The sequence below is a fragment of the Chrysemys picta genome, chromosome 7 (assembly GCF_011386835.1).
Source record: "Chrysemys picta bellii isolate R12L10 chromosome 7, ASM1138683v2, whole genome shotgun sequence".
Taxonomy (NCBI): Eukaryota; Metazoa; Chordata; order Testudines; family Emydidae; genus Chrysemys; species Chrysemys picta.
In genome coordinates, this window is record NC_088797.1 from 75,086,165 (window position 1) to 75,104,994 (window position 18,830).

Genomic DNA, 18,830 nt, shown 5'->3' on the forward strand with positions numbered 1-18,830 from the left:
GTTATTCACGTAGCTGAAGTTGCGTACCTTAGTTCGAATTAGGGGGGTAGTGTAGACCAAGCCTAAGTGATTGACTGAACAAGAAGTAGGACCGAGTGGACTTACATAGGCTCTGAAGTTTTACATTATTTTGTTTCTGAGTGCAGTTATGTAACAAAAAAATTACATTTGTAAGTTGCACTTTCACAACAAAGACAGTACTTGTCTGAGGTGAATTGAAAAATACTATTTCTTTTATCATTTTTACAGTGCAAATATTTATAATCAAAAACAAAATACACTTTGATTTCAATTACAACATATAACAAAATATATGAAAATGTAGAAAAACATCCAAAATATTTAATAAATTTCAATTGGTATTCTATTTTTTAACAGAGAGATTAAAATTGCGATTAATAAGGATTAATTTTTTGTTAATTGCATGAGCTAACTGCGATTAATCGACAGCCCTAGTTCCAATATATTAGTGTGCCACAAAAATATATAATATGACAGAGTACGTGGCGGGATAGCGATAGTGGTGAGGAGTATTTAAGATAAACAATTTCAATATTATATGGTTAGAAACAAAGAATATTTTAAAGACTGTCTTTAATTTTACACTTTGCTTAAAATTTTGATTTGACTGAAAAAAATGAAATCTCGTGATGTCGTTTTTAGTGTTTATTGTGTAATTACTTCTACATAGAATTTACAACTTTACAATTTGTTTACAAGTAAACTTCTCCCACACCATAACTGTTAGGTCTGCAAACTGCAGCCACAGTTCAGGAAAGTACTTAAAAATGTGCTCAATGCAAGCAGTGGACAAAGCAGGCGGCTGCCAAACAACGTTATAAGGGAGCACTGCGCAACTTTACAAGAGCATGTTCCCTAATTGATCAGCAACGTAACAATGAAACAGTGTTAACCGTAACGACTTTAAGTGAGGAGTTACTGTATCTTGGTTCAGTTTCCTGACATATTTTATAGACCTTTCATGGCAAAAATATTTGAAATATAGTGGGTCATCATGTCAATACAGGTATATTAAATGTTGTAACATTACATTATTTGCTACAAAAAACTGACAGGGCATGGATTTTGTCTAATGGAAAGAAGTTGAACCTTTGAAGTAAATGGTTCTGAAAATGTTGTCTGTTTCATCAAATCAGAACAAAATCATTTAATTTTGAAACTTGGAATTCAGGCAAAAACGGGGTCCAAATTCATAGATTTTTTTTTAAGGCCAGAAGGGACCCTTTTGATCATCTATTCCAATCTTACTTCCTATATAACAAAGGCCATAGAATTTCATCCAGTAATCTCTGCATCAAGATCATATCTTGTGGCTAATCTACAGTATATTTTTTAGAAAGATATCCAATATTCATTGGAGTAATGCAGATTCCACCACATCCAGAGGTGAAAGTAAGCCGGTCCAGTCTGTTGTACCGGCAAGAGCTGGTGCGCCGTACCAGACCGGCTTCCCCAGGCCGGCAATTTAAAGGGCCTGGGGCTCCCAGCAGCGGCCAGTGCCCCAGGCCCTTTAAATTACCACCAGAGCCCCACTGCCGGAGCCCCAGGCCCTTTAAATTGCCACCAGAGCCCCACTGCTGGAGCCCCTGGGTAGCGGAGGCGGACGGGAGCCCCAGGACTCGGGCGGTGATTTAAAGTGTCTGGGGCTCCATTGAGGTAGCGGCGGCCAGGAGCCCCGGGCCCTTTAAATCACCACCCAAGCCCCACTGCCAGAGCCCTGAGGTAGCAGTGGTGGGGCTCCAGCGGTGATTTAAAGGGCCAGGGCTCCCAGCTGCCGCTACCGCAGTGGAGACCCAGGCCCTTTAAATCTCTACCAGAGCCCTGAGCCCCGGGGTAGCAGCAGCAGCCAGGAGCCCCTGGGGTTCTGTTGGTGATTTAAAGGGCCCAGCGCTCTGCTGCAGTAGCGGTGCCTGGGAGCCCCGGGCCCTTTAAATCACCACCGGAGCCCCGGGGCGCCACCACTACCCCAGGGGCTCCGGTAGCGGGGTTCGGGCGGCGATTTAAAGGGCCCGGGGCTCTGGCTGCTGCGGGGAGCCCTGGGCTCTTTAAATCGCTGCCCGAGCCCCAGGGCTCCCAGCCACCTCTGCAGCTGGTAGCTCTGGGCATGATTTAAAGGCCCCACCTCTTGCAGTTGAGGCCACACCCCTTCCGGTTTAGGCCCCGCCCCTGCTCAGGTCTCAGGTGTACTGGTAAGTCCTTTAAGTTACTTTCACCCCTGACCACATCCCTTGGTAAATTGTTCCAGTGGTTAATTACCCTCATAGTTAGAAATTTGCATTTTATGGCAAGAATGGCACAAACATAAAATCTCAATATAAAATTTCCCATTCACAGATGCATGGTATTGATTGTAATTCCATGAGATTTACATGTATCCAAACACACCAGTTATGGTTCCAAACAACCTCAATCTGTAAAGTTATCAGACAGTGCAATTTAAATTCTGCAGTCAACCTTATTCATCAAGAAAAAAAATTGATCTCTGCTGATGCAGTTGAATATGAAATCAGATTACTCATGCTGTTTCCTGGATTTTAACATGCTCTCACAGTGGATGATGACATTTACTCCTGTCCAGAGGGTCAGCACATGGGGTATGTACCACCAAAGTCCTACTTAAGCCCTTAAAATGAGATTTAAAATATAGGACTTAAATGGCGCTGGCCATCTGCATAAAGATCCATTTCATCCTTTGAGAATAATATGTTATTGGGACAAAGAAAGCAGCCATGCACATAAGGAATATTCACTTTTCCATTTCAAAAATATCAAAGGATACAACACATCTTTAAGCAAAAGTTCATTTGAATGCGTAGGCTGACCAATTACTTGAAGCCCAAATAATAAACTATTAGTTTTCATAGTCCATCTTATTGGGTGGATCTGCTTAGGAGTTAAACTATTATGCTTGTATGTACTTCGTGAAGACTGATTTAAGTCTACATAGAAATACAAGGTGGGTTATATTGGACCAACTTCTGTTGGTGAGAGAGAGAAACTTTCGAGCCATATAGAGCTCTTCTGTGTGTTTCAAAAGCTTCTCTCTTTCACCAACAGTTGGTCCAATAGAAGATACTACCTCATCCACCTTGTCTCTCTAATACCCTAGGACCAACATGGCTACAATGACACTTAAGTCTACATAGGTATTAAGAGCCTTATTCTTTACTATGCTAAGCACACTCAGATCCTACTGATGTCACTGGGAGATGTGGACACTCCACTTCACAAGGCCCTAAGAGAAAAACCAGGGGTCAAATGGGAAAACACTAACAATTTATAGACTAGGCTAACTAGTGAGCATAGAAGCACTTGCTTTCAACTATCATTGCCTATTTCTTTGAACTATGCAACTTGATTTCCGGTTCTTCCTCCCGCCCCGTCCCCCTGCCCCCAACAGACTTGCTTAAGGAAAACAGAAGTGTTTTCTCTTTTCAAAACCATCTTTTCTTTCACTCATTAAAGATTTGTTAGACTTCAATTTGCATTGCTATAAACATTTGCCTGAAACCTTTCAATAAGTATTCTGTCACATCAATAACGTTATCTGACCTTTTCATTCAATTGTACTCCAAGCAACTTTAATCACATGCATCTCCAAGACCAGGGGTTCTCAACCTTTTTCCTTCCTGAGGCCCCCCCGCAACATGCTATAAAAACTCCACAGCCCACCTGTGTCACAATCGCAGGTTTTCTGCACATAAAAGTCAGGGACAGCATTATGGGGTAGCAAGCAGGGCATCGCCTGGGGCCTGATGCCACAGGAGCCACCGCAAAGCTACATTGCTCAGGCTTCGGCTTCAGCCTCGGGTGGCGGGGCAGAGTCTGGTCTTCAAACCCATGCGGCAGGGCTTCAGCTTTCTGCCCTGGGCCCTGCTGGGCGGCCCCCCCAACCTGCTCACAGCCCCCTAGGGGGCCTCGGACCCCGGTTGAGAACCACAGTCCAAGACCACATACGGTTGTAAGCTTTTTGTATCAAATGTTTGGGAAAGTCAGGAGAATCTCTCTACAGAGTATTTGCAGATTGCAATATTTCTTTATATCAGTGCAGCAATTACCTTTGAAATGTTTCAGGCTAATAATAAAAGCAGTTAATTAGTATAGTGTTATCATTCTAGTCACCCTTAGGCAATAGGAGTTTATTTTTTAAACAAATATTTTCTATTTACATTTTAACATATTTTGTGTTCCATCACAGATATTGATCAAGTTCTGTAAGATGAAATTGTGCTGGAATCAGTTATTGGTCAAAGCCATCATGAAGAACAAACAGCTACAATAAGTGTTTGCTACTGTTATTTATATTCCCATCATCAAGTGAAATGGTCTCCACAACATTCTACTAGGGCTTTTGTGGACAACAGTATGTTGGACAGCTCTGAAGTTAAGTGTCAACCACAGAGCATAGGATGGCAGTCTATAGAGATGTTTAGAAATGTAAAGAAATTTAGAATTGGAAATTCTAATCTCCAATAAAAAAGATAAAACACAGCCATACTTGCTAGCATATGTGTAAGTTCTAGAGCCACAGTAAACACTTAAAAAATGGGAACTACAAAATAATGTAGCTGAATAAAATATTTTAAAAAAGCATCCAAGTGATTTGTAAACCTAAGTCTCACTGAAAAATCAGGCTCCTAAATTTCTTAGAGTAAAATTTTCAGTAGTATTAATGTACAAGCTGATACAGATTTTAGTAAATCACCAATACAAGGTTTTTATGGAAAAACAGGTCTCAAATGGATTAATGATAAGAATGTTCTTTTACAGTGTCAAAATGTTACCCAACTAATTGATCTCTAATAATCCAGGTGATAATTCTGAGAAAACCTGTCATGATTCTGAGAAAACCAAGCAGACTGCAAATTATCACTCTTGTGGTAATGCAAGAGGAAATGCAATTATCTAACGATATTATGTTTTCTAGTGAGGAAAAACCTCAGAGCAGACTTATACAAGTCAAACACACAAGGCACTGTGAAATAAATAGATTTTGTGCTGCTGTATTTTTTTTTCCCAGTTAATTAAGTAAATCCCACCTTTCTACATTAAAACCTGTCTTCTATTCCTCTCTTTACATAGAAAGTAGCTTAGAGGTTTGGGATTCCCCTTGGCCTCCAAGAGAAGAAACATACTATACTTCAACAATTTAACCTCACAGACAATTTCTTCTCTTATTTACTGCAGACTATTAACTGTCATAGGTGTAAAATGCTGTCAACAAAACAGACAAAACCAGAGCACTGAACAACCTAATGCATAATTAGAAATTTATCTTTAAAACAAAGATTTTTTTCCACTAAGGTTTGAACATATATACATGGAGCAATGTAATTTTTGTTGGTCAATCCAATTGCAAACACTGCCCTCCCTTACTACACCCCCAAAGAAGAGGCATTTCTTATTTCTGGGTTTTTCCCATGTTGGGTAAGTAAACTGGATCAAAGAAAATAATAGCAGCTTATTTTTTTAAAGTTACTGGGGATCTTTTTTTTGTCTTAAGACCCTCAAATTTACACTAAGGAGCAAACCTTGCTCTTCCTGAAGTCAGAGGGAACTGTGGGAGCTTAGTAACTGAAAGTCAGGCTCTAGATCATAAGTTAGGCACCCAAAAATTGAGGCTTTCAAAATTAGTAGATACTTGAAAATTCTGGACTAAAGGGATGTCTACACAGAAAAGAAAGACCTGCGGCTCACCCAGGCCAGCCAACTCGGGCTGACGGGGCTTGGGTTGCAGAGGTGCTTCAGTGCTTTGTAGACTTCCGGGCTTGGGCTGGAGTCCGAGCTCTGGGACCCTCCCACAACGCAGGACCCTAGAGCCCAGGCTCCAACCCATGCCTGGAAGTCTACAAAGCAATGAAACAGCCCCACAGCCCAAGTCTCACAAGCCCGAGTCAGCTAGTATGGGCCAGCTGCAGGTGTCTAGCTGCTGTGAAGACATACTCTAAGTGACTTAACTCACTGTATCACCCTGGGTTATAGGAAAACCAGGAATAGAACCCAGAACTCAGTTTTTAAGCTTTAAGCATTAAACCAAATTCCCATTATCCAAATATTAGTTTGCTCTACTGATCATTATAAATAAAACGGATCAATATAGTTTTAGACTTTATTATAAAGAATACAAGACTTTTCATTTTAAAATTCAGACCAATTTTTATAACCCAAATTCACATGCGTATTTGTAAGTTGTACAGAAAATTACACATTTAAAAATAAACATTTCCATCCACAGTGAAGGTTAATAGAATACACAGCCACCCTCCTAAGGGGGCAAAAAAATACTTAAAAGCAATATTCAGTTCTTTGCAATGAAATGTTGATGGTTAGGAGGTAACTGGAGCCACTTTTTATAGAAACAATATATATTCCTATTCCCTAACCAGATCACCTCAAATACACTGGATAATTTACTCCACAGAGAATACTCAATGCTATGAAATTGATGTTGTTTATGGTAAGAGAATTGCATTATTGCTAAATCAGATTTCAGTTCCCCTGTATAAGTGTCTGTACAGTTTGTCCATTTCCTTTCCTATATTAAAAAAATCCATAAAAGATGCATATATCTTAACTAGTGTAAATTTTTTCCTATTTCCATTCACTAAAATAATTAGCTTAAAGATCCTGCCTGACATGGCTGGAGTTAAATTTAGGATACATATTGGCGGTATCAGTATTTTTATTGTCACTATTGAAAAAGTGCACCATAATTTAGATGCATTTTTTTATATAACTTCATTTTACCCTCTCACTTGTGTGTCAAAAAATCTCTAGGTGTATGCTGTGTATGTACTGCTTTAAAATATGAAACTGAAGCCTATGATCTGAGCTAAGCCTATTTATGACTGGGGGGCCATGCGCTTTTAATTTGCTTAGTCTCTTGTTACAGGAAAACGGGGAAGGAACTACTGTAGCAGCATACCATAGCTAAGAGTCAACAGCTGCTAGCAGATCAGAACCACATAAGTAAAGTGTATGAGCTCTTGACAAGCCACTCAACCCCTCTCACAGTTATCCGGAAAACTAATTTGAGAAGAAAGCTTATTTTACCTTCATAACCTGCTTCAAACTCCATTATATTTGGGCAGTTTTTAAATAAAATTAAGGGGCTTCCCAAAGTGTAGGAATTTAAGAGGCAAGTCTGATAACTCTCAATAGGAACAACAGGCAAACTCAACAGTATCACAATCACTACAAACCCTCGTGACAGAGACCATTCTCATCTACAATCCTCACACAAAAGTAGTGCAACTGAAGAACAAAAGGTTCAGCCATGCATGTTTTATTTCTTTATTTTACAAGAGAGTGAACGAGGAGGAATATTTTGTTCCCCAAAAGGTGCTAGATCAGGGTGAGCAAACTACGGCCCGTGGGCCAGAACCAGCCCCTCATGGCTTTGGATCCGGCCCACAGATTGCCACCGCCGTGGCGCCGCTCCCGGAAGTGGCCAGCACCACGTCCCTGTGGCCCCTGGGGGATTGGGGGGGGGGGAGGGAGAACAAAGGGCTCCACACGCTACCCTCTGCCCCAGGGGCCGCAGGGACATAGTGCCAGCCGCTTCCAGGAGCGGCGGCGCGGAGCAGCGGCAGGCAGGGAACCTGCCTTAGCAGTGTGGCGCCGCTGCCACCCCGGAGCTGCTCCAGGTAAGTGGCGCCAGGCCAGAGCCCACACCCCGAACCTCTCCTGCACCCCTCACCCCAATCCCCTGCACTGAGCCCCCTGCTGCACCCCTCCTGCACCCCAACCCCCTACTCTGATCCCCCTCCTGCACCCCAACCTCCTGCCCTGAGCCCCCTCCCGCACTCTGCACCCCAACCCCTGCACCCCAACCCCCTGCACTGAGCCCCCTGCTGCACCCCAAAACCCTGCCCTGAGCCCCCAAACCTCCCTCAGGCCCCTCCTGCACTCCACACCTCTCCTTGCACCCCAACCCCTTGCCCTGAGCCCCTTCCGGCACACCGCACCCCGTAAATACACACACACACACCACACTCCCTCCCTCCCGCACTCCAACCTCTTGCCTCAGTCCTGCGTGCAATTTCCCCACCCAGATGTGGCCCTCAGGCCAAAAAGTTTGCCCACCCCTGTGCTAGATAGATAAACCCTGGACACAACTCAGATTCTCTATCTAGTCACAAAACAGATACACCATGAGCAGAAGCAGCATATGTTTCTTCAGCTACCCTAACAATGTGCCTCAACTATGTTCTAGAAGGATCACCTTTAGGATTGAAAAATGCAGTTCATTCTCTAAGCACAGTCGGTGTTTGACCTCTCTGCAGAGTCTATCAACAAGGGTGTCACACAATAAACTTAATAACTATTTATTTTGTGATGGCATTTCAACCATAACACCTAAATTCCCCAATTGTCTCTCTTTAATTCAGACAAGTTAAAATGCATCTTTTCCATGTCAACTTCATCTCTCTCTCCCTTCTAAAATATTGCTTACAATATTTTTATTCACATTATGCTGCTTCTTTTCAAAACATTTAAAAACATTGTCCTAATTACAATTCTAAGGCAACATTTTAGCATTGTAATCCTAAAAGAGTCTTAGAGACAATTCCATTTTATCAGATATACTTCTAATTTATATATTATACTATTAACAACTTTAAAAGCCCACAAAGGCACATCCTTGCCAGGTTTAAAAGGGAATGTATTTAATCACATTGGCAAGTGTTTTACTACTTTGTTATATAATTACTTAATGGCCTCTCAGTTTGTAGGAGGAAGTACAATCTATATTTACATGAAAATGTTACAATGTACTATAAAATTAAGCACCACAAAGTCAAAGTTGTACTGACACATATATATTTATTTTAGGTGACAATAGCAAGAGTTGGATTGGAAAGGACAAAGTGTAAAATGGCTTATGTTACACTGACGTATAAGCAGTCTCCCTTCCAGATGACCATAAAGTTGTCAGCATGCACAAAAGCACTCAGGAAACTTGCCTTCATCACCACATAACAAGCAGTGGCACATTTGAGATGGTTTACAGGAAATAAAATAAATGGTACGTTCTCAATCTCTTGTACCAAGTATGGCTTGTTTGATAAAACAGATTGATAGCCTTGTCAAATCACAGTAGGCAAACAGTGACAATTTTTATTTAATATGTACATACCAAGTGTACCATTTCATTTTATTACCTGAAATGGCCAAGCTCTAGAGTGGAAAAGGGGGACATTTTCTGACAGCAGATTTAAAGTGTTTTAAATTAGACTTAATACCTTTCTCAGTTTAATCATCTATGAAGTACCAATTTTTAAATGTGTTTAAAATGAAGAGGTGAAAGGGGCATGGTTCATTCTGCAATTTGACATAAAAATGAAATCCACACAACTATGAGGGTACAGATCATTTTTACTTTGAAACAAAAGTCCATCATTGTTAACTATGAGGGATGGATACTGTGAGGTGCAGAGCACCATCAACTCCCATAGACTCCGGTGAGATACAAGATTGAATAGTAAATCATAGCATCAGGTCCTAAAATTAACAGGGTTGAAAAATACCTATATTTGGCCCATGATTCTATAGTCCTTTCCAAAACAATCACTGAGCATGTGCATACCTAGTCATTTCTTTGTAGAATAAAACAAATTAATAATAAAAGATTAGGAACATGACTGTTGTATGAAGTTAAAGACATTTGATTAAGAAATTTCTTATGCACGTGTATTTTTTACCTTAAGCTGCAAATTTTATTATTTAAAGATTTGGTAGGAAGAAAAATTTGCATAATACACATGTTGGGAAGACGGAAAGTCAGTTTAATTATGGAATAATGCATTTGTTAAAGAAAAAAATCACAAAAATTTGCTAGTATGCACACAATTATTCTGCTTCATTAAAGGAGTATAGTACATGAATTTCTACAAGCAATGGAAGTAATTCATTCAGTTATACAGAAAATAAAATGTAGTAGTTTCCACACAGTTTAAGTCTCGATGCCGTAGCATACTTCTGTGGGAAAGCAGGGTTGCTGAAGCAGAACAACTTCTAATATAGCGTTCTCTAACCACATTAGGAAAAAAGCCCCTAATATTCCTCAAAAGTGGAGTGCATTGTTATAACAATCACAAATTATGATTTTGGACACTGCCCAGTACATTCTGTACATATGCTGCCAGCTCGTGAATGCTTGTTTGTATTTTCGAGTCTTAGAGAATGTAATGGGACAAATTCTGTCCTAATTACAAGCATGCAATACCACTAATGGCTAAGGACATTTATTTTATTGCCCTTTCCTTCCTACCTTCAAAAACCAGGAAATGTGGAAAGAAGATGACATTGGCATTGAGGGTAGGAAGAAAACGGTGCAGACTCTGCCCTTTTCTTTCCCACCACTCCCCCTTTTCAAAATACAAACAGGGCCACCTTACAGTTAAAGGTGAGGTAGGAAACAGTGTTACTCCTCTCGGTCAGTTTCTCCCACTGCTCATTGTTGAATGCCTCCATCCTTCAATCTGCTTTTTGCATCCTTTCCTCTGCAGCTCTTACCTTATTAATCTTTCCCTGTCTCTGCAATATTTATTCACTCTCTCCTTATGCATTGTCAGCTGCTTCCCTCCACACCAGGTGCCCTTCCCCAGTCTATTCTTTACTGGTGCAAGGGAGATAGGAAGAAGAGTTCATGGTGGCCTAGGATATGACTACAACTGCAAGCAAATGGCTGCAGTACAGCTGATCTTTCTGTAGACATGTCACTCACAGCACTGCCTAGAGTAAGAGTGAGACAGCGACTCCATGTGGATTGGACTCTAATGCAATGGAGGAGTAGCTCAAGGACTTATGAAGGATTGCATACCCATGGTTCCACTATGTAATAGAACTAGTGGGGATAGTGGTGGGATACCTGTTCAGCCAGTTTGATGTTAATTGCACCAGCTTCAGTGGTCAAAATTTGCAAGTGTTTACAAAAACCATGACAAAACATGTTTTTTGTAAAAAAATCAACAGGGACTCTGATAAGCCCTGAGAACAAAGACAGTTCCACTTTTCAGGGACACTGTATGTTCTCTTCCTTTCCAAGCATAGCATCAGTAGCCTTGCATGTATGCAAGTAAGGGCAACATTCTGTCCTATGTAAATAAAGGGATTAGTTTGTTTTAGGGTATGACCTGAGCAGGAGGTTCGAGTGGTGATGAAACCATGTAGGAATTTATATTGGTTGATGGGCAGAGAGTTTAAAGAGAAAAACGAGGGGCAGGCATGGCATAGACCAATATAATATTTAACAAAAGGTGTGAATTAAAATCAATTTAATTATTTCAGTGCAAGTTTGAGCCCATGAAGGGGAGAATAAAGGCTTGTCTACACTCAGAATTCCACTGGTTTTAGCTAAAGGTGCAATTTTAACTGACATAGCTAAAACAGTGTACAAAAGGCTGTGTGGACACACTCAGTTTAAGTCAGATTTATTTCAGTTTCACTTAAGTCTACTAGGAACAGGTTGAAGCTAAAAAGTAGTAAGGCACTCTTTAATAACAATAATTATACCTAGCTCTTATATACAGGGCTGCTCAGAGGGGGGAGGTCAAGTGGGGCAATTTGCCCCAGGCCCTGGGCCCCACAGGGGCCCCCAGGAGTATGTCAGAGGCTCCCCTCCGCCCCCACCTTCCCACATCCCCGGGCGTCTCAGCTGGTAAGGGGGCAGGGCTGTGAGCTGCAGCTGAGCGGCGGGACCTCAGGTCCCACTGGAAACACCACGCCGCTGCAGCGCTGGACGTGGTGCACTCAGGCTCCGGGAGAGGGGGTAAGCGGCATGGTAAGGGGCCGGGGCCGGGCAACCCCCGACCCCATCCCCCCACAGCCCTGACCCCCAGCTCCGAGCCTGACACCCCCCGACCCCATTTCTCCTCAGCCCTGACCCCCAGCCTCGAGCCCAGCCCCTCTGAGCCGGACTCCCCCCGACCCCATCCCCCCACAGCCCTGACCCCAGCTCTGAGCCCAGCCCCTCTGAACCGGACACCCCCCACCCCATCCCCCCACAGCCCTGACCCCCAGTCCGAGCCCAGCTCCTCTGAGCCGGACACCCCCCTGACCGCATCTCCCCACAGCCCAGAGCCCAGTTCCCCACCCAGCCCTGGGCAACAGCAGCACCACCCATCCCCATCACCCAGCAACAGCCCATTATGTAATTGCAAATGTATACATACCATTAAAGCATTTAATGTTTTTAAATAATGTATTTAGTGTATTTTCAAATTATTACAAATTAATTTTTGAATGTATTTCATTAGTTATTTTTTACATTTCCAAATACATGTTACTATAGTATTGCAATTTTTTTTTAAATGGAAGGGCCCCCAAAATCGCTTTGCCCCAGGCCCCCTGAATCCTCTGGGCGGCCCTGCTTATATAGCACTTTTCATTAAGCTTATAAATGTTCATAAATAGAAATAAGAGTGTCCACACAGGGGGTTGCACTCATTTAATTAAACCAGTGCGTGTTTGTGAATAGATTGGGGTAGGTCAGCCTTGTTATCAAGCATTAACTTTTCATCCACGAGACCCTCATATTTCCCATGGATAATGTGATTAAATTGTTTCCTGTTTTTTCCTTATAATTTTAGGAGCAAGAAACCAACTACTGAATTGGTGTTAATTGCCTTTTAATGATGTGAAAGAAAAAACAGGATTCTCCCCTAAGCAACTACAATATTTTCCTTGAAGGGTCATCTGCTCCATTTATTCAAAAATGCCATACCTGTTGAAGTTAATGTCTGGATAACTAGAATACTCAGACTTCATCTTGGCATTGCGTCGTGGAAACGTGCAGAAAAAAGCATTGGCTAGAAAACTAGCGATCTGCTCTTGTGACATTGTGATGGAGTGATTCATCTTTTGTTTCAGTAAAGGTATTGGCTACCAGAAGGGAATGAAGAAAAAAAAAAAAGAGAGAGAGAAATAATTAGTTTAGCAATTCAAAAAAAAAAAAAAACAGGAGCACAAAATTACATTTGCTAAATTAGAGCAAGAGTAATTTAGGGCCATTGGTTGGTCCTTAAATCAGCAGCACCATTAAAGTCAAGGGTTGTTCAACTAAGATGATTGGGAACAAGCTTGTTTGACAAATAGCAGATTTCTAATCAGTAACAATAAGGCCAACAAAGCACAACTTATCAGAGAAAAAACAGACTCCAGAGGTGGAAACAGACGGAATGTAGTAGTAACCGGGCAATCTTAAAATCAAGAAAGATATATATTATATTTTATTTATTCCAGCAGCTGGATTCTAAAGTTATTCTTGTGGGTAGTTCACTACTGTCTCAGCAACTCTTGTCAGGCCTGACATACTCTCTTTACCCCACACATTGGTGTCATGAGCTGTATCTAAAAGGTGTTATGTAAGATATCTATACAAACTGGTAACATACTTGTCCCAAAATCATTGCATGGTGTATGTAAGAGGTGTATACAAAGGGTAATAAATACGTTCCAGAATTATGTTCTTAAAATGTATTTGGCAAGCAATGCTTAAGCTACAACTGTTCCAAAGAAATACAATTCTGATTGCTTGAATGTCTCCCCGCTGAAAAGTAGGCAAAATGTGACCAAAGACAAAGAAAAGCACATTGACGTGCAAGATAAACAAAGCCATCAGGAGAGCAAGTGGAGGGAGAGAGAACCATTTAACAATCTCAATGGGGGATGAAGACTGCACCCCAGGAAGCCTGCCTATCTCTTGAAGCAGAGTCAATGAACTTTGGAAAGATATAAGCAGAGAGAAAAGGCCATTTTGGCATTCTTCACCTGAAGGGACAAAGGAACTGAGCAGTTTGAGATCTATAAAGGGTCCTGGCCAGAGAGTCTGGTCAGCCATGCTGGAAAAGAAACTTGAGAAACACTTCTTTGAACAAGAAAGTCTAGTTTGTTGAATCAGGTTTTAGTCTTAGAAGTGTATTTTTACTTTTGTTTGTTTGTTTGTAACCTTTCATCCTTATTCCTTATACTTAGCACTATTCAATCCTCTGCCCTTTTTGTTAAATAAATTTGCTCTGCTTTAAAACAATTCAGTGCACTGTTTGAAGGGAAAGGAGTGTTAAACCCACTTAAGCTAACAGGCTGCAGTATACGGTCTCCTTAAAGGAGCAACAAATTTAAGAGACTAAAGAGAGTATTACAGGGAGATGTCTCTGGGGAAGTTTGTTACCTGCAAGGCAAGATTTGGACTGATAGAGTCCTGAAGTTTACTGGGAAGGCTGACAAGCTGGTGTGTCAGGGAGTTGTCACACTTCTTAGCAATAGCAAAACTCTCACCCGCTGAGGCGGTTAACACTAACTCTCAATTCTGGGAACCCCAGCATATTGTCACAATGCTGTCGCACAATTTAAAGAAAATGTATAATTACAGCAATCACCCATTTACAGCTGTAAAATGAGGGGACAAATGTCACCTTAACTATAAAAGATTTAATTACTCGACGATTTATTTTGACTCCCTCGTCCAATTTTGTGTTTTAGATAACTAGAAAAGACTCAAATATAATTTGAATTAAAGAACAAACACAAGAAGCCTCATTATTATTATATATTTATTTTATTACTGGCTTATCAATTTGAAAGCTTCCTTTCTGTCTCCCCACCCTATAAAATATGTGCAGTACATAAACTAGAATTTCTGTCTCTATGATATGCCTGAAGAGGAAAATGTTGGAGGGAGTGGAGGAGTTGGAAGGAACTTAGTTCACCATTTTCACTCCTGTGAGGAATCACTGTTAAAATCTTATTTGATCACAAGTGGAAATCAATTTGGAGAATCTCATTCTACATGGGCATCTGTCCACAGCACAAAAAGCAGTCCATGATATAAAAAGGACCAAACTTGGCAATACATTTACAGGACAAGACTAAAGTAAATTAGCAGAGCTGTGAATAGGCCTGGGATGAGATCAGGAATGACATGCACTGGCAAGAATGAATCGAGAAGGTTGTACAGAGCCTACTTACAGATTATCCACATTTGTAACTTGTGTGAGTAAACCTTCATTGACACCATTTGTTACCACTTATATTCGATCCACCTTAATCTCACAATTCCATGCAACGTCCTCAGGTTGAAGATGCCTCTCTCCAAAGAATTTACAAGTCCACATAATGAATGTTATGAAGACCAGGACACCATAATTAAAGATTTAATACTTTAAGGGAAGTATAATTAGCCAGAGTGGAATAGTAACTTTTTTTTTATTATTAAAATACCCCTAATGAAGACCAAAACAAAAAAGTTTGGGGGCCAGAAAATGAAAAGAAATACTGAAAATATGAGCCACCAACTTTCAAAGTTATCCATGAAAAACCAGAAAGTCTTAAGTAAAGACTAATAAAGAACAGTGTCTTACAAAGAATATTTCCCCCCCTCCCTACCTATAAGCTCACATCAAGCAAAACTAGCCTTTGGCATTGTCCAGTACAGTGGCAAAGCTGCACCACGGTAGCACGTCAGTGTAAACACTACCTACTCCGACAGGAAGGGTTCTTCTATCACTGTAGGTAATCCACCTCCCTGAGACGCAGCAGCAAGGTTGACAGAAGAATTCTTCTGTTGACATAGTGATGTCTATATGGGGACTTAGATCATCTTAACAACGCCACTCAGGACTGTGGATTTTTCACACCCCAGCCTACGTAGTTAAATCAACCTAATTTTCTAGTGTTCACCGTGTCTTTGAGTCCGCTCACTATTCTGACAAGGCACTTGCTCATTAGTAATGAAACATCTGTGGCCACTGAAGATGGTCCCTCCTTCTTATCTGAACACCAAACATGGCTTTTAAACTCATGGGAGTAATGTTAACAGATGCCCTAAGCATATTCTACAAGTTTTCCCTTCCACAAAATGTTCTATAGTGAACAGGAGAGAGCCCCATGGATGTCAACTAAAGAAGAGACTAAAAAGGGGCTATAGCCCAAAGCAGACTCTCCTTGCTGGCAGCTCCATTTGGGTGTTCTGCCAACAAATTAACAGGGGTCATACACTACAAAGAATCTTCAGTTTTATAATCATCATGAGCTGCATCTATGAGTTCTCTACAAGATCTGGAGAGGGGAGCAGGTTTCTGCCCCTTTATAGAAATAAATTATAGATTTAGGGAATGTCTATACTGCAGTCACAGGGTGTGACTACAATTTCAGTAGACACATACTATATTAAAGCTAGCTTGGGTCCTGGAGCAATGAAGACATGACAGCACATGTTTCAGCATGAGCTGTATGAGCCCAAGAACCTGAAGTGCACACTGTTGTGGCTTCACTACTTCAGGACCCAAGCTAACTAGATTAAAGTTAGCACAGGTATGTCTACTTGAACTGCCATCACACCCTGTGGCTGCAATACACACACACACTTAATGGAAGCATCTCTGAAAGGGTATCTTCTTTCCCTACTCCCTGCAAGCAACACACCTATAGTGAGAGGGAGATAGCTGGAAGTGTGAGGGGTGGTAAGTGCCGGAAGCTGGTCTTCATCCCAGCTGGCAGCTAGGCGGGACAGCCATTTTACTGGGAGGGCTGTAGGAATTCCAGAAGGCTTGAGTGGGTAAAAGGAGAGAACCAGGGTAAGCATATTGGAGCCACTGCAGAGACTGAAGGACAGAGAGATATATATAACAGCTTCCCTCTCCCTAAATTATTTAGCAATATGGAGCTGCAATAAGTGGGAAGTGGGTGTTTTTAATTTGTTTGGTGTGGGGAGGGTTGAGGGAGGTTGTCTCCTCTTGATAAATAAACCTACTGCAAAATGAGCACCCAGTTTGCACAGTGCAATTAGAAGTTTACACAAAGCTCAAAGGTGGACTATAACATTTATATAAAAACTAAGCTTTTAGTTATTACTGTTCATTATTTTATTAAATTCCACACCATTCAGTGAAAAAAATGCTTCCATTAGAACCACACCCATTTTTGCTTTGTGTTTCTTCCTCCTCTATTTTTCTGTTTTTCTCCCTCCTCCTGTCTTTCCTTTTTTCTTCAATGCACATTTCCCTCCTTGTGTTAATTTCCAGTTCTCATCTCCCACAAGCTTCACTCCCAAACTCTTCCCCATTCAGTCCATGAAAATGATCAGCAATTAAGTAGTTAATGCTGACATTTAAAGCATCATCACTAGGTGTTAGAGTTAACCAATCAATTAAATGAATGGGGGCGAGGGAGTCCACACTTCTCCAAGCTATTGTTTCAAGTTCTGTGCAAAGTGATCCATGTTTTCAATGTCTACTTTCTAACAATGAGAAACCAACTTTCCTCTTCCCCAGTAGAAGTTCAGATTCTACAGGATGTGAACATGCCATCTCTCTCTCTCTCTCTCTCTCTCACACACACACACACACACCCACCCCTGAATCCATGCCAGGGGCTCTATTTTTGACATTTCTGATTTAGAGTAAATATTCAGCATTAACTAGGAAATACTGTTGCAGAGCTATAAGAATGTCTTGAAAAGTTTTGTTAAAGAGGAGAAACTGTGTATTGCCAGAACAGAATGTGTTAGAATAAAAAGTATCAGAGATGTATCACTTTAGACAACACAAGAGAAAGCAAACCCTCAGATGTATGCAGCATTTTCACTAATGTATTAGCAGATCAATAATCTCTGCATTAAGTCCTTGGCTATCATTCTTAGTTTCTAAGGAGACCTCCAAAAAGGGGCACAGATTCCCATTCATCTCTAGTAAATTGACCATTTTGTATTTTTACTAATCTATTGGCATGTCTACTATAATATTAGGAAACTAAATTGGCCCTCATCTACCATTTTGGTTTGGTAACTTGACTTCAGGAGATGCAGATTTTGCAAAGCCACATTTTCATACGAGCAAAAGCAATTACATATCTGAAAATCAGGATGAAATTAATGCTCTTACATTTTAGAAACTGAAATCAAACTAGCAGACCCTGCTATCCTTTCATCATAGTTGACAGCATGAAAAATTTAACTGTGCATTAAAAGAAGTCTGAAAAATTTCCTTAATTGAGTTTTTCCCATAACACCCAAGGGATTTTATTTTAAGAACCACTTTTATATCTGATACAATATTACAAAATAAGTTAAAATTATTTAAGTAATGGGCTAGTAGCTATTGTAATAGTCATTTAAAAAAATAATCAAATGAAAATACATTTCTTCATCCCTTCTTCTAGCTCCTCCCTCCCAATTAAACAATTGTCATCTTTGCTTCTGGTTCTTCACAAATGCAACAAGAACAGCTTCAGTGGAGCTGGGTCATTATATTTTAGCACTAAGCTGTGAAGATAAATTTCCTGTGTGAACAGGTGCAATAAGTAAAATTATTGGACATACAACCCTAAGAGACATGTAGTAAATGAAATCTTCATTAAGAATGTTTTGATATATTTTTATAAAATGTGAAGTTATCTAAATTAAGTGATTATAAATTTAATCTCTCTTTTGGCCACAGGTTTTTCTTTCTCCATATATTCATCTGTCAATCTATATTAGGGCTTTGTAAGACTGGGTTATGATATCACAGAAGAAAAAAATGGAAGAAAAAGATTGAAAAATCCTGTTTCACAGAATTCAGTTTATCTATCTAAACTATACTGCTGTTGTAGATTAAGTCATTTCGGTGTATAAAACAGATTTCACTACTGCATCTTAAGTCAGCTACATCTAAACTCAAAGAGTGACCTAGAGATAGTATACAATGGTCAATAACTCATCTCTCAAATAGAAACATTTCAAGGCAGTAAAACTCCTTTAAAATATGCATAATTTAATCATCTTGGTGTCCTGTGCATGCTGTACTCACTTTTAAAAGCTTTGTAGCTGT

At 40.6% G+C, this 18,830-nt stretch overlaps 1 protein-coding gene across 13 annotated transcripts in view; it reads right to left on the minus strand.

Moving 5' to 3' along the window:
• Nucleotides 1-18,830, minus strand: part of PARG (poly(ADP-ribose) glycohydrolase) — a 127,525-nt gene that overhangs the window by 52,961 nt on the left and 55,734 nt on the right. For all 13 annotated transcript variants that reach the window (XR_010589214.1, XR_010589213.1, XR_010589212.1 and 10 more), the window contains one exon: nucleotides 12,749-12,906. Coding sequence is in view for 10 of the 13 variants with exons in the window: in XM_042854672.2 (XP_042710606.2) it covers nucleotides 12,749-12,906 (158 nt within the window). In the remaining 3 variants the exon portion in view is untranslated. The remainder of the gene's footprint in view (nucleotides 1-12,748; nucleotides 12,907-18,830) is intronic.